Source organism: Melospiza melodia, chromosome 21, assembly GCF_035770615.1.
Source record: "Melospiza melodia melodia isolate bMelMel2 chromosome 21, bMelMel2.pri, whole genome shotgun sequence".
Lineage (NCBI taxonomy): Eukaryota > Metazoa > Chordata > Aves > Passeriformes > Passerellidae > Melospiza > Melospiza melodia.
In genome coordinates this window covers 12,590,205-12,606,285 of record NC_086214.1, presented here as the reverse complement: position 1 = coordinate 12,606,285, position 16,081 = coordinate 12,590,205, and the positions used below count along the sequence as shown (strand labels likewise).

Here is a 16,081-nt window from a genome sequence, read left to right as displayed (position 1 = left end):
GATAAGGATTTTAAAACACCAACAGGATTTGTTTGTCCCAGGAACTCCAGTATGACAGTGTTTATAGTATTTTACAATCACATGTTTGTCATGGCCATGATTTGCAATTTTAATTTGCTGAAGGCCTCTGTGTGCACATGGCTTTGATTTCATGCTGTCATTCCCACGCCCTGGCTTGTGTTGCACAGTGGTTTATGGGCACGTGGTCTTCATTTGGGGAATTCCCCCCAAACTGCTCAAAATGAGAGAATAAAGTTGAATACAGTAGGTCATAAAAATTCTGAACTTAAAAAAGCAAAGTTGCTCACAACACCTTATCCTTCAGAATAAAGCAGAGAGGATGGAGTTCTTTCCCTTTGTAAAATACATTGTTTTTTAAAAAAACGTGTACATTTCACAACTTTCTGGTTAGCTATGTAGGACATGTGTTTATATACCAGCAGCTTAGAAATCTTAATTTCTAAAGTAAAATTTCAGTTTAATTGATTTTATGGGTGTGGTAGGGCTTTCCCCCTCTTTATTGCATCTTATTATCCTCATGATTGCATCTCGTTAGCACAAATGAGGAAATAAGCTGATGAGGTTTTGTGCTTGAAGGAATGTTTAACAGAAATGGAGTGAGACCGAATATACCTCGCTAAATTTCAGTATTTTGTCACTGTTTATTAAAATTTAGGAACTTTAACTGAAACTTGGGAACATTTCAGCCAAAAATGGGATTTTCTGTCGCGGTGCGTTACGCGAAGCGGCCACAGGGGGGCGCTGGGACACCGGGCTAAGAGCGGCAGCGCCGCCTCATCAGTCATTAATTAATTAATTAATTACCATACCCTGAGCATCACAGCGGCTGGAGCTCAGTTATCCTACCAAAACACCCCATTTTACCCAGCTGAAATGTTTTTATCCGGATGAACCTGTGTTTTCTGCTAAAAAAAGGATAGATGTTTTATCTGCCATGGATAGATGTTTTCATTTTTCTTTATATCTTTTTATTTCTTTTTTTTTTCCTTCCTTGTGTCCAAATGAGCCACAAGTTAAGCCATGGAATACCTGATTTTGCCTTCTTTTTAGTAGGACCATGCATCCAGGCTGTCTTTTTTTTTCCCCCAATGTATTTCACTTCATCATTCCTAGCTTTTGATAGTATTTGCTATTTCAGGAAAAATAATAAAAATTAAGTTGCAGGACAGCTTCTCTTAGTGTTGTTCAACCTTTGCAGAAGTATGAGCAGAGGGGAAGTGCAGTGAAATGGAGAAAATGCCAAATGTGGAAATATTTTACCATGCACCTTCAGAATGTCAGCTGTGGGGATATTGCATCATTTTAGCAGCCCTTTATTTGGATATTCTGTGAAATTCTGAGAGCTCAGCCAGGAAGGTGCAGCCTGGACCTGGACACTGTGGCAGTGTTGGAATGGCTCCTCTGTCAGTGCAGATTTTCACAGAAAAATGATCTTTAACATCAGCTTTAAATATCTTTGCAGAGCAGGATTTGTGTATCCAACACATTTAGAGGGAACGTAAACTGGAGAGGGTTTTCATAAACTGGAAGGGTTTTCTTATAAACTGGAGGGGTTTTTCATAAACTGGAAGGGGTTTTCCACATTGTTGCTTCTCCTTTGTGTTTCCCCCCCTTGCTTAGCCTGAGCACAATAAAGCCTGGCAGCTCTGTGATTGACTTAATATTTAAGAGCTTATTTGGCAACACTTTTTTGTGCCCTTTGCTATTACACAAACCTTCCTTCTTGGCCCCACTGATTATTTAGCTTGTAATTAAGCAATGTTATTCCAGCTAAGGAAAAAAATAACCAACTCTGCATTCTCCAGCCTAATCTGCAAAAGCAACAATCTGACATTTATGTGCAAATCTCCTCAGGAAAGTCATTATCTGTAGCATTGTGCTTTTTTATTCCTACAATTGGCCCTCTATTCAGCACTTAATAACGTGTTGCAGGCAGCAGGGGTTGTGTGTGAGTGATTATGAAGTGTTTATGACAGCTCCTAAGCCCACACTCCTGCTAATGGTGCTGCACGGCCTTGCCCACACCTCTCTGGAGCTGAGAGAGCTTTCCCATTACCATCTCCTCGGAGGAAGAGCTTTGGAGCACAAAAGTGTGATTTGCAGGATGGGAGATCCCATTAGGGAGGCTTCAAAGGGCCGGGGTGGTGTTTGGTGCAGCACAAGGTGTCCACCACAGGGCTGGGCTTTGATCTCTGCTCTCCAGCAGGGGTGGGAAGGTTAAAAGTGGCCTTGAAATGCTCCTGGCTGAGTGGGGAGGAATCTGGGGATGCACTGGGAGTTTCCTGGTCGGTAGTGGTGCGCTGGAGTGGTGTGTTTGCTTTGGAGTTTGTTTTGTGCCTTGCTCCCAGTTTGGTGTTTCAGAGACAACTGGAGCTGGTTCCTGCCTGATGTGGTGTCCGAGTGTTTCCCTGGGTGTTCCTGTGCAGGGAATGCACGTTGGGTTTGTTTTTCATGGTAGGCTGGGAGTTTCAGAAGTAGAAAAATCATCTTAAAGTGACAATTAGAAGCTTATCACATGCCAAGGTGCAGTCTTTGCTCTGTCCAGGCCTCTTCCCATAGGGAACCACTGGCATGTGCACTCAGAAAAATGGAGTAAAGACCTGACCTAGTGACCCTGGAAAATGTCTGAGGACTTTGCAGACCTTCTATGCAAATAATTTGCTGAGGCTTTGGGTTTTTTACACTGAAGAGGCACCAGTGTGCCAGAAATGTGGTTTTATAGAACTTCTGATTCCATTAGCACTGCCATAATGTAAAGCACTAGGTGCAACTTCATCCTCATGTTACTAGAGTAACATTCCTTGGGCATCTAAACTCTCACAATCTCTTGATAATTACAGAAATCTGGTTTGAATAGAAAAGCTGAGAGAATTTCTAAACTAAAGTGATAAAATTTGTTCATTTGTTTCCAGTCCTTCCTTGCTTTCCCAGCAGCAGCATGACTGGAAGATGCCTTTAACCCATATGCAGCAATATTGGGTGGTGGTATCTATTAATGGCTTATTATCATATTATAACATCCTATCATGATATCTTCATGTATAAAACATACATGAGATTATTTAAAACAACCTCCAGATCCCTTTTCTTGTTAGATTCCCTTTTCCTGTTACACATTCCCCAGTTTCCATTTCTAGATTTGCACAGTAGTTCAAGCATTGAGTTCCAAACTCCATTTCATTTCACTTTGGTATATGTTTGGCTTTTTTTTGTTTTAAATTTTTCTTCCCCACGTGAAAATCATTTTCTCTGGTTGGAAACTATTACTTGTCCTTGGTGTGAACAAAACTTCCTTTGTTCAGTTTTTTTTTTTTTTTTATGGGTGCAAACTGGTGTGCTCCAAACAATGCCATCAAAAATTACCCAGTGCTGCAGACTCCTGGGCTGTCATGTTCTGAGCAGTAACTCAAGATCTCTTAAGTGAAGAAGAGGATTCTTCTTCCTCTTTTAATGAAGACTTTTTTGGGGGTTTGAATCCTTCACTTCCATCCTTCCCTGTAGGTCTGGGGGTTGTGGTTGATGCCAGGTTTTGGGAGAGCTGAGATGTTCTACCCGAGCAGCTTGGAGCCCTCATTTTGGATTCCCTCTTCCCTGCAACCAGCACCTGAAGCTGCTTTTACAGCTTAATATCCAATTCTTGAAACCTGTTTGGAAATATTCTTGGCTTTTGGAATGGGAAAGAAAAACTTTTAAGAGCTCTGAGAGCTGCCACGGGGACTTGCTACTTAGCTGGATGCAATCCAAAATGGCAGCCACAGCCTCGCTGCTCACAGGTGCTTTTTGAAGAATTTAGAGCTCTGTTTTCAATTCATGAGCTCTATTTGTGTTTTGTCTGTGCATGTGAGACTGTGGAGCTCCAGGGGCTGGTAAAGGATGTGGAGCCTTTGGCTGGGGGTTCCCAGCCCATAGCTGACCCCCTGTCCCCTCCGTGGGCAGCTCCTGGTCCCTTTTGGGTTCCTGCTGGGGTGAGTGTCCCATTCCCAGGGGATGAGCTGAGATAAGGGAGTGGCAGAAGATCAGGCCACACCATCTCTGTGCCCCCTGGGAGGTGTTTGCAGGCAGATTGGATCTGTGTGACTGTAGCCATGATATTTTATGAAAAATCCTTTCCTTGGGGTTTTTCCTCCTGAGAAGCTGAGAGGCCTCAGGAACAAAATGTAAACATTGATTATCTGCAGCAGGTGGATCTGTGATTGGTCTCATGTGGTTGTTTCTAATTAATGGCCAATCACAATCACAGTCTCAGGCACAAACCTTTGTTATCATTCTTATTCTATTCTTAGCCAGCCTTCTGAGGAAAACCCTTCTTCTATTCTTTTAGTAAAGTTTTAATGTAATATATATCATAAAATAATAAATCAAGCCTTCTGAAACATGGAGTCAGATCCTCATCTCTTCCCTCACCCTAAGACCCTGCAAACACCACCAAATGTGACCTCAGCCATGAAGTTTTATCCATGGATAAATGAAGGGCATTAAATTAACCGCAGTTAATTCAGGGGTTTGTAAGTCTGCAAGCAGCACAACCTTCTGGTGTTTGAAAGAAGTTAATTGGAATTCAAAGAAAATCTGAACTCAAAGCCCTAATGCATTTTTCAGTGCCAAGCAAACCAAGGAGCAGCCAAGCTCTCACTAATTCATGGCAGGCACAGGATGCAGTGTCTTCCATGAGTCCCTGGCTCAGCAGGACACTTAAGGACACACAGCTTACATCTCCTGAAAAAGCTGATACTTTTCCAGGTGAAACTCTGCTGGATTAAATATTAGTGTTTTAATGTGATCAGTGGTGTAGCGTCACATCCAGATTTGTTGGAAACTTTATTTTGTGCCTGTTAGAGAATTTGAATTTTCTTTACCGGCGAGGTGCTGGTGGTTGGGTGGCATCTTGTATTTTAATTACAAAGCCTCCAGTGGGGGTGTATCTTCAGATTTGATCCTTTTTAGCTCCCAGGAGTCAGCAAATGCTGAGCACTTGAGCTGTAGAGGCTGAACCCAAACCATTCCATGGTTTAGAATGCTGCAGGGACTGAGCAGAGGGCCTGTTATAACCCACAGTGCTCTCAAAACAGGGGCTAAATACCTGTAATCTCATTTTAGTCACTGTTGGATCCTGTGCCTTTTGTTACTCCATTTAACCTTACTTTCTGTAATCTCCCCCCAGTATGAAATAATAAATTACCTCTAAATAACGAATATTAATTATTCAAAAGTTACTGCATTGTATGCATGAGAAGAGCTGGGCTGGCATTTCCATGTGAAATGCTTCAGCACAAACAAACTTCATTTGCATTTGGACATTTCCAGCTTTTCTTTGCAAGTCTCAGGTTTAAGCTCCACCAGGTCTTGGCACCCCAGGCTGGATAAACATTCTCCTGGAGTTCAGGATATTTAAGAGCAGAACCTGAGTCAGGAAGGTTTGGCCCTCTCAGTGTGTCCTCCTTTGGGGACTGGAGCTCTGTTTGAAGTAGGTTGGAGCTGGGGCTGGTTGCTGGCAGGGTTCAAAAGGAGAGGGAGGTGTCTGAGCTGTTTGGATATTTTATGGGAATCACTCCTTCCTTACCTTTGTTGTGCTGGTTCCTTTGCCTCGTGTTTTCATTCCACAGAGATGTGCACACACGTGTGAAACAGCATTTGCATGGTTTGGGGGAAAATCTTTAATTGCCAAGAATAATAGTTCCCAAACCTTCTATTTTTCTTCTTTTCCATTTCCTCCTTTCCCTTTGCATAGAGCTGCTGTGTTCCAGTGGACAGAGAACGTGCTGCTGTCTTAATTTCTGAAATCTCTTTGTTACTCTGCCCCTCTTTAATTTTCCTCATTTTCTGCTTAGCTGTGCTCTACATTTTCCTGAGCTGTTTTTCCTGGATACAGATGTTTTCATCCATTTTATCCCCACACTGCACTCCAAGCTCATGATCAGATAAAAGCCATCAGCAAACCTTTAGTGAGTTGATGTCATTAACAGTGATTTTAATTGATAAACTGCTGGGCTAAAATGGCTTAAAATGTTATTTCCCCACATTTGTGCAGCTTGTGTGTAATTCCAGGCTTAACAGGGAGAAGCAGCACTTCTCTGTATTGTGTGCAGAAAGGTGGCTTAGCTCTGTAGTAAATTGTATTTTCAAAGTAATTTTATTTATAATTGTGCTTCATGGGGTGGGTTTCATTCTCCCCCATGACCTAGAGCAGTGATAATAAATAACCAGGCAAGAGTGGATGTAAGCTGAGAGCCAGGAGTCCTGTACTTGGGATTTGCTGCTCAAACAGTAGGAGTATTTTAACTTTTTTGGACGTGTGAGCTGAAGTGCAGAAAGAAATGGAAACAACCATAAAATGACATTTCCAAAAGTTCTCTTGAATTTATAGTTTATTGATTCCTAAGAACCTTATTCCAAATCATGTTCTCTTCTGATATTGTAAGCTGCTTGTTTGGCAAAACTTGATGCCAGCCTTGGCCGTGTTCTGAGGCTCATTACATCTGTTTTAAGTTGTTGGTTAGCTGGAAATGAGCTCCATAATGTTTGCCATTTTCCTGCAGTTTGACGTTCCATATCGGATCCATTTCCAGGCACTTAAGAAAATACATTGAGTGACCATTGCAGGAAGTCTGGAAATTCATCTGAGCTGCTTCTGGTTTAATCTTTTCAACATTGCCATCAGTGACAGGCTTAAGTAGCCTGACCACCAATTTTTAAACATGGTTTTCACACCTGGTGAATTTGAAATGAACCAATATATGAAATTCTCCCACTTTTTTCAGCTATGTTTGCCACTCTTGACTGATTTCTGGCGAGCTGGCATTTTCCTTTAGAACCATGTGAAATGTGGGATGAACTTTGGTGAATTTTTATCAGCTTCAAGTCTTGCTTCTTCCAAAACCTGTGTGGTCATGAACAGTCAGTTCAAGACTTCTTATATTTATATTTTCAATTGGAGAAAAGGCAGTGGTTGCTTAGGCAGAGTGTTACCAATGTACCTCTCTACAATGGCTTTCTACCTTCCTTTTTAGCCACTGAAGAGATGTATTTTTAGCCATTGGATGGATGTATTTTAGCCATTGGATGGATGTATTTTTGCAGGTGTAAGTTGTTTTTTGGCCCTTGCAGATCAGTGGGGAGGCCCAGGAGCTGTTCTCGGTGCGCCACGGGCCGGTTCGAGCCGCTCGGATCCTGCCAGCTCCTCAGATCAGTGAGTACAGCCCCAAACCCTTCAGCATCCACAGAACTCTCTAAAAACTCTGCTCATCCACTCCAGTTAAACTCACAAAACAGGGTTTGTGTTTTGGGGTGCCACTGGCTTCTGGTTTGTTCAATTTCTCCTTGTTTTATATTAACTTTACTCACTCTGACCCTTTCAGTCATTTACATTTTATCATCCCTTGAGTGCAGCTCCTCTCTGCCTCTGCTTAAATAACATTTTATCAAATTCTAAACCAAGCTGCTTCATTTAACAGGATTCTTCCAGAAGTTGAGTTAACCCTGAGAAGAACTTGCTGCAAAATCTGAGCAAATGTCCATAAACAAGCAAATTCCTCTAAAAAATTATTCTGTTCCATCCAAACCCAATCAAATTGTTGATTTCTGAAAGAAGTGTTTAGGTTTAAATTAAATTGGTAGTTTCACTTTGTGGATTAAAAAAACGTATTTCTAGTATGACCCCATAGTTTGGGGACTATGCTGGTTTAGAATTTCTAGTAATTATTTTATGAATTAATTAATGAACTCAAAAAATACAGCCTAAAATCTTATCATTTAAATTATTCCTAGTAAATTGTACTGATTTTGTGTGTTTCAAAGAAAGTAAATGAAGAATGTTTGATGGACATATTATATATTGTTTTAATGATCTCCTAAGCAGAGGAATATACAAAGTAAGCGTGGGTGTGTAACTGTTACAGGTTAAAGTAACCTAGAGTGAAATACTTTCCAAGCTTGTTGTTCCTTTATTCCATTTACTGGAACCCTGCATAATTCCCAGTGAGCTGCTGTTATTTGTGTCATTGAGTGATGGATGTCTGTGCCCCTTCCTCTCTAAAAGGAAAAAAAAAAGGAGAAAGAGAAGTGGAAATGAAAATGAAGTAAATTAATTGAAGAACCTGGGAGTTTTGTTTTTTTTTCTGGTATTAAAGCAAGTTTTGATTTTTTAATCAAGTAAATCACACTCATGAACTCCTTCAGGCAGTTATGGTCTTTCTGCCCCTAAATTTCATATATTTAGCATCTGACAATGATAGTTGCTACATTAGAAAACTATTTAAATTAACTCATATTAAATTAAACCAAACCTTTTAAAAACATGTTTTGGTCTCCTTTTACATGGCTTGGTTTAAATAAATCTTTGATTAAAAGTACATGAATGTATCATTGACCAGTATCTGGAATCAGATAAAAGTAAAGCTGTAATAAGAGGCCTGAGATAACTAACTCATGAGCTTTAATGATTCTGAACGAAATAAAAGGAATTTGTAAAGGAGAAGCTGATTACCATCAGCAGGCTCAAACACTGTTTTACTGTAAAGCTGTAAAAAGGGAATTATTGAAAATAGGAGTCTCCTGGTGGATGGATTTGGCACGTTTCTAGAAACAGATCTGAGCTGGTGATAAGCAGCTCATTCCCAGGTGTGAAAGGAAAGCTCATGGCTTTAGCTTGGTGACTTTACAGCAGCAGAACTTAATAGTTTGTCAACTGTTTCATTAAAAAACTGCAGCCCTTTGATGTTAGATCCTCTGCCTCGTGGTGTGCCTCGTGGCATAATGCAGCCTTGTTTCAGAGGGGTTCTTTCATGCAGGGCATCTCCTGCAGCAGCTCCTGGGCAGGTTTGTGAGCTCAGGGGCTGGGCCAGCTCCTGGAGCTGCTGGCACTGGCATCTGTGGCACCTGTGCCCTGCTCTGAGGCACCCAACCTGGGCTGGCCCAGCTCTGCTCTGCTCTGTTCTGCTCTGAGGCACCCAGAGAAGCTGGCCCAGCTCTGCTGCATCACTTTGATGTCCTGCTCAGCAGCCTGGAGCAGATGGCCATGAGAAATGGAGGGATTTCTGTAAACAATGCTAAACCCTCCAGATAACAGCCCCTCTTCATGGTCAGGTCACACCTACCAGGGCCCTCATTAGGCAGGGCTTTAATTATTCTGTGCAGTTCACAGTATATGTGGTGGTTTTGGAGACTGAGGCTTTGCACTGTGAGCAGATTTTGGGCTTGCAGAGCTCATGTTTAGACCATGAGAACATCTCAGTCTGGACTCTGGCAGCCTCAGGGACAGGAATTCTGAGCTGGAATTCCTCTGAGCCATCTGTGGCTCTTCTCCACTTCCACATCTGGGCTGGGCTGGGGTTGGGGTTGTTTCTGTGTGTCCAGGTCTGGATTTTCTCTCAGTGCTGAGGCAGTGATACATTTATTTCAGGTACCTTTGTGGTTCTTTCGCCTACAAAATCAGAATATTGATGCTTTCTGAAGGAAGTCAGTGCTACAATCTCCCATTTTTTATTACTTATCCCAGGTCATTTTACAAGCCCCTGGCCAAATACCTGCTTTGCCTTGTGCTGTCCCATTTGTCAAGTTTAAAAATCAATCAAGAGACTCAGAAAGGCAGGGAGCAGCTCTGTGTGTGGCAGTTCCTGCTCACAGGGGTGACAGGCTGCTTGGTGAAGTTTACATCAGTGGTTGTCTGTAAAACCTATTTCCATGTCTCAGCATTATGAAAATAAATTCCTCCAGCCAGCTGAATTAATTTATTGCCATTTTCTAGATTATGCTGCTTGCAGAAAGATGATATAATAGCCCTACATCTCTCAGTGAATTTGACTGTTCTCTCAAATTGACTTATAAGTGGGGAAAAAAGCAAATAAAAAAAGGAAATAGAAAGAATTTAGAGGTACTAAAACCCATTGAGAGTTGAAATATTGCAGCAGATTTATCCCTGTTCTCCACTGCTCCCATCTTTGATGTTGGTAAAATTCAGATTGGAACCTCAACAGCTGACTCAGCTTTATGTGCAGGTACACTTAAAGAGCTTTAATGTTTAGGTTGCTTTCTAAAGGAGGGCAGATGTGAGGTTTGGGTATGTTCAGCCACTTGGGTGGCTCAGTGGTTTGAAATCCCCAAAAAGGCCAAAATAATCCCAGGTTCTGTGTGGAGGGGCTGGCCCTGCTGGATGGACAAGCAGGGTTTGGGCTGGTTGTGCAGGTGTGTGTCTGAGCTCTGCTGGGGTTTTGGCAATAATGAATGGCAGTGGCTGTGGATTATAGAAATTACAGACTGGGATTCTCCAAGTTAGTCTCTTTTAGAGAGATCACAGGGGAGAATTTTGGGGTGCAACACTGTAAAATCCCAATTTCTTCGAAGCTTTGGCCTGACCTGTGTTTCCTCATCACACCATAAATGAAATAAATTCATTATTTCATTGTTTTCTGGTGCTTTAGACCAGTGCACCTGAAACCTTCACCCAGGTGGGCTGGGAGGGAATTCCAGCCTGGGGCATTTCCAGGTACTGCTCCAGGACCATGAATGCCACAAGGTTTCCAAGGAAAAGATGGGAATGAGAGGGGTTTAGTGGAGCAGGAGCAGCACTCATTATGAAATGGGACTGAGCAGTGGAATTAAACACCAGGGAAATCCACACTGTGGTGCCTCTGAGCACTGCTAAATAGGTCAGAGTGTGAAATCCACCCAGCAGTGTCCTCCTGGTGGCAAACCAGGGGCATCCCCAGAGTTCTGGGCAGCTGTGAGTTCCTGTGCCATCCTCTGGGCTCCCTTTTCATTGTGCACCAAGATGTGCTGCTTTGGGTGCTGCTGTCACTCTTTTTATTGGCATTATTGGGTGGCCTTAGCAGGCCCTGGGCTCCCAATTCACAGTTTCATCAGCAGGACAGGCTCTAAGCTGCTTTGAGCTTAGTGTGGGTAACCTTTTGACTTCATAAACTTCTAAATGTTGATTTGTATGGAATTTCATTTAGCCACAGAGAGATTTTTTCCCCTCCTTTTTTTTTTTTTTTTCAATTTTAAGCACACTAACTGAAGTGAGGTTTTTAAAAAACCCAACCTATCATTTAGCTAAATGGAGCTGTAGATAAGGTGGTGCCTTGTTGGCAGGAAGGGCAGTTTTCATTACTTTAATTGTGTGATTTGTCAGGATTTCCAGCATTTTATAAATGCTGTAGTGTTATATGACAGAGTTAAAAGGATTTAGAATAAAAGGAGTTTAAGAAAGAGACTTTGCAACAGGATTTCAATACTTTTTGTATTTGGGGGGATTTAGAGAGCTGTTTTTCATTTCAATTTTGTTAAACACTGTGTATGCAGCAGGTGTGTGCCACGTCAGCGCCTCGCACATGCAAATAAACACAATTTTACAAATGAAAATTAATCCAGCAGAACTTGGGGGATTAAATGCCACCCCAGACCTGGGAGAGGCTGCTGCCTCCATTAGAGCCCAACACATGTCACTGTGCAATCTCGTGGATGGGACAGCTATTAACCTGATTTAATGCCCTCAGAGGCCTCCAGTAATGATCCTTTGCTGCACTATTAATATTTACATTCTGAAAGTACTGGAGTAGGAAATGGATTTTTTAAAATTGAGGGACTCGAGTCATTATAGACAGAAATCAGAAGTTTAAGCACCTATTGCAGAAATTTTGCAAATCTGTGCTGTGGGTATTAAATCTGGCATTGCTTTTGATTTTGGGCACGTGATTCCCTGACTCCCCCCCACATTTTTCCTCCTTCTCTCCCCTTCCTTGTCATTAAATTAGACCATAAATAAACACCCGAATTTGTGTCTCTAATATATCCTAGTGAAAAAAAAGAAGGAAAAAGGTAGAGTTAAATCCTTCAGGTGAAATCCTGGCTGCACTTGAATCAGTGTCAGCAGTGCTGGTAGTCAGCATTTCACCCTGGTGCTGGGAGCAGAACAAATGGGACTCATCTGTTACCTGCATCGAGGGAAACAAATGGGTTGCCAGACTCTTAAGAAGACTTTTATGTTTCATTTATCAATTTCCAGGTCAGTACATACAGTACAGGTTTGACTCACCAAAGAGCTTGGAATAATAGGAATAAAAGGAAAATCCATCTGGCTGGTTTAGGTTATTTGTAAAGCTATTGTTGATGGTGGAGTTATTGATGGGATCCATTTGACTTTATAAATACCCAAAGGTGTAGGAGGGAAGATTTTTCCTGGTACAGTTGAGAGGACTCAGCAGTGTTTGTTACAAATTAAATGCATGTACCTGAGTCATTAATAATTAACAGTCTGCTGTGTCAAAATGTATATTGTTAATTGTTGTGCCTTTCTGAATAAATGATTTAGTTCTGTACAGCACTATTCAAGATTTCAATTTTGAGCAGACTATATCACTAATATTCTTTAGAGATCAAAGGGTTTGGTGTATAATGGAGAAAAAAAAATTCCATTATTCACTTCACATGTGCAGACCTATAGATAGATAATGAAAAAGGCAAAGGTTGAAAGAAAGTGGATGAAATTTAGTAGTCATGGTATTGGTTGTCACTTTGTTATTTAAGTTGGGTAGAAACATACCCTGGAATTCAGTTAAACATTGTTCACAAGCAGAAGTGAGATTTTTTTTTTTTTTTCTTTAAAAACTCAATTTCAGTTTTATTTCTGTTTACACAGCAATAAAGCAAAGCTCTCCAAACTCTTAAAACCCCATTTTAAGAAGTGTGGCGTCTTTAACAGTCTGGTTGTGCTGGGGTGGAGGTGTGAGTGAGCCTGGGGGCACAGCAGGGCTGGATCCCGGTGCCAGGGCTGGATCCCGGTGCCAGGCTGGTGGCACTGGGGTGGTACAGGATCTCAGTTCCAGGCTGGTGGCACTGGTGTAGGACAGGGTCCCAGTGCCAGGCTGGTGGCACTGGGGTGGGACAGGGTCCCAGTGCCAGGCACAGCTGGCTCAGCCTGCCCCAAACCAGCTCTGCTGGGCTCTGTGGGCTCAGCAGCCCTGGGAGGGGATGGGATGTGCTGTAGGAGCTGTGGTTCCACTTGGAGGTTGTTCTTTTAAAGGTTCAGATCTCCTGCTGGTGGAACAGATTGATGTGGTTTGGGTTTCTCCTCCTGTTTGCTTGGGCAGGGGCTGCAGGGGCTGCTCTGAGCTTGGCACTCCTGGTTCCATTTCTGCAAACTGGAAAGCAAGGTGTGAACCCAGGCCGAGCTGCAGAGAAATTCCTAAAATACAACGAAAAGTGAGAAGGAACCACTTGTTTCAGTCCAGAACCCCAGCCCTGGTGGGATGAACAGAAAATCACTCCCAAAGCCTGGCCATGTTTTGCTGCTTGTGTTGTTTCTCATTTTCATCTCTCTCCCAGCTCTGCCTGTGATGTGAATTTCTGTCCCCTCCCTGCACAAGCTGGGAGTTCTGTGTTATATTCAGAATATTGGGCCCCAACCTGAACTTGGAAACTGTACAAACAGCATGTGGTGATTTGCTTTTTCTTTTCTTTTGTTTTCCCTCTTGCCAGGTGCTCAGAAATGTGATAATTTTGCTGAGAAGAGGCCTCTGCTTGGTGTGTGCAAAAGCATTGGGTCTTCTGGGTAAGAATGTTTTCTGTGGATAAAAGGAATATAGAAATTGTATTGCCATCTGAAAAGCCCAGCAGATGACATCTTTAAACTTTGTTCCTTTTTTCTTCATGAGATAACACTGGGATGTGGCTTTAAACTACTTTTTTTGGTGTGTCAACATATATTTTCCTATGACTTAAGCTTTTGGAAAGGAATGAAAAAGAGACTCTTGATATAAAATAAATAAAGAGGTATTTAAAGTTTATTTTATTCTCAGTGGAATCACAACTTTATGATGAACCTTTTCTGATATTAAGCCAGGTCAGAATTATTATTGTGAAGTGTTTAAAGCAATCTCTGTGTCTTAAAAAGTAATTTTTCAAGCAGCAAATGAATTACAAATACCAAGCATTTCATTGTTGCAGCCACACACTGTATTAATACACATGTATTAACAAAATACACGTTAAACCTCCTTCCTTGAGTTACAGAAATCAGTTTACACTCTTGTTTTGTGCTCTCTCCAGAACTGTTGTATCACTGCTCTTATAAAAGAGGCCCTTGAGATATTTTATGGTTGATTCAGACAATGCACAGGATTTATATCTCTACCTACAGGAAAATATTTGCTTTTCAGGAGTAATCCTCTACACAGCCATGTAATGGCTGAGCAGCTGAAGTAAATCTTCTTACAGTTGTAAGACTAATTCTGTGCCACACCTTTTTCAATTAAGAATTAATCACTGTGTGTGTGAAGGAAGAACTGTCAAATCTTTACCTTTCTCTGGTATTGCTGTGTTAAATTGCAATTTTAATATTACCTGCCTTAAATGTTTGAATTAAAATCCACATAAGACAGAGAAGTGAATTTTTTCTTTACGTATTTACAACTTGCAAAAACTGGTTTATGGTGATTTTTCTCCTTTTCTTCCCTACCTTTTAACTATTTATAAATTAGAAGTGCAAATATTGCTCTGTCTTTTTCCGGTCAGTGTATTTATATGTAAAGCATGTGTTGGTTTAGTAAAAATCTTCCTTACAGTCTTGTTTTAGAAGCTGAGGTACCTGAGGAATGAACAAACCCTGAAGATAATTATTTTCACTGTGTTGCTGTATTCCTGTTAATGGAAAATAATTCAAAGATTCTGGGCACTTTCTGCTTTCCTCAGAAAAAAGCCCCTCGTGTGTTTTCAACACCATAATATTGTAATTTCTAAATCATTCTTTGTTGTTACCATTATTAATTAACTCCCAGATGAATTTCCTGCTAATAGATTTTGTTTTTTATTCCTGTATGTGATCCTTTCATACTCATCAACAAGATGGAACTTCTGCCTCATATCTGATTTTCTGGTACACACATTTTTGTATTTTAAAATCACATTTTTCCAGCTAGTAAAATGACTGAAATGTTTCACAGGGGGGTTGGCCTGGATGATTTTTAAGGGTCCCTTTCCAACCCAAACCAGTCTATGATTCACTGTATAATCTTTTCAAAACAATTGTTTTCACAGCCCCCCAAAAGATGCAGTCCTGACACAGAAATGGGAAACAGATTGTGGTTTTTGGCTGGTATTTCCCTGCTGGTTTAGAGGTTGGTTCAGTCAGCTTCAGTCTTAGATTACAGATTTGCAAATTAAAAGGAAAACCAAAAAAGAAAGAATATCTGACTAAATGTTGGGGTTGTGGAGGGTTGTAAAGACATGCCTGCTTGTTCCTGGTGATAAGACAAACAAATCTTTATAGACACACAAAATTAATGGATGGGTTTGGTGTACATGAATGCATTTCCTAGGTGGTGAAACATTAAGATATCTCTATTTTCCCCACATGGGTTGTTTAAGCCATACTTTGGAACAGACTGGATCTGTAAAAACACTTTCAAATACACCAGAGAGGTCCAAAATACATGACTTTTATTCTGTTCAAATGTGAATGTTAAATAAATACTTCAGTTTAACTAATGGAGAAGTTGAAAGGGAAACCAACCAGGATAATTCTGTTTTAATTCAGGTTATTAAAAATAACAGGTGAGAATAAATAGAGAGATTGCAAATTTGCCCTTCAGTAGATAATACAGGTAACAAGAAAGCTGAAAAGAATCAAAAGGACCATTCCAGGAGGGAAATAAAAGCACGTGAAGGACGAGGGGGCAGGGTCACCACATGCTCCTAAAGCCTTTCTCCAGATCTGCATCTCTAAGCCTTCCTTACAAAAAACATTTGATATTTTGGTTCCCTTGTCCTGTGTCCAAACAGCCAAATCATTTTGCTAAAGATTAACAGATTATGCCATAATCTCACATAGGCTGTGTGATAATCAGCTGATGCTGCAGGTGTAACTAATTAAACAATCAGTAATAGATGATTAAAATGTAAGAGTTTGAGGCCTTTGGGGAGAGTGCAGCTCAGGAATGGCCCCTTCAGCAGCCTCTAGCCTGTGCTGGTGTTTCAGTTTATATTTTTAGAAAGATGGATGAGTTTGATGCTATCAAGTGGTGGAAAATTTTGGATGACTTGAAGAATTGGATGGAGGTCATTCAAGGGC

The 16,081-nt window shown here is 41.1% G+C and overlaps 1 protein-coding gene across 8 annotated transcripts in view; it reads left to right on the top strand.

The window, feature by feature from the left end:
- Window positions 1–16,081, top strand: part of BCAS3 (BCAS3 microtubule associated cell migration factor) — a 295,445-nt gene that overhangs the window by 7,178 nt on the left and 272,186 nt on the right. For all 8 annotated transcript variants that reach the window (XM_063174268.1, XM_063174266.1, XM_063174267.1 and 5 more), the window contains exons 6-7: window positions 7,126–7,207; window positions 13,492–13,564. In XM_063174268.1, coding sequence (XP_063030338.1) covers window positions 7,126–7,207; window positions 13,492–13,564 — 155 coding nt within the window. The remainder of the gene's footprint in view (window positions 1–7,125; window positions 7,208–13,491; window positions 13,565–16,081) is intronic.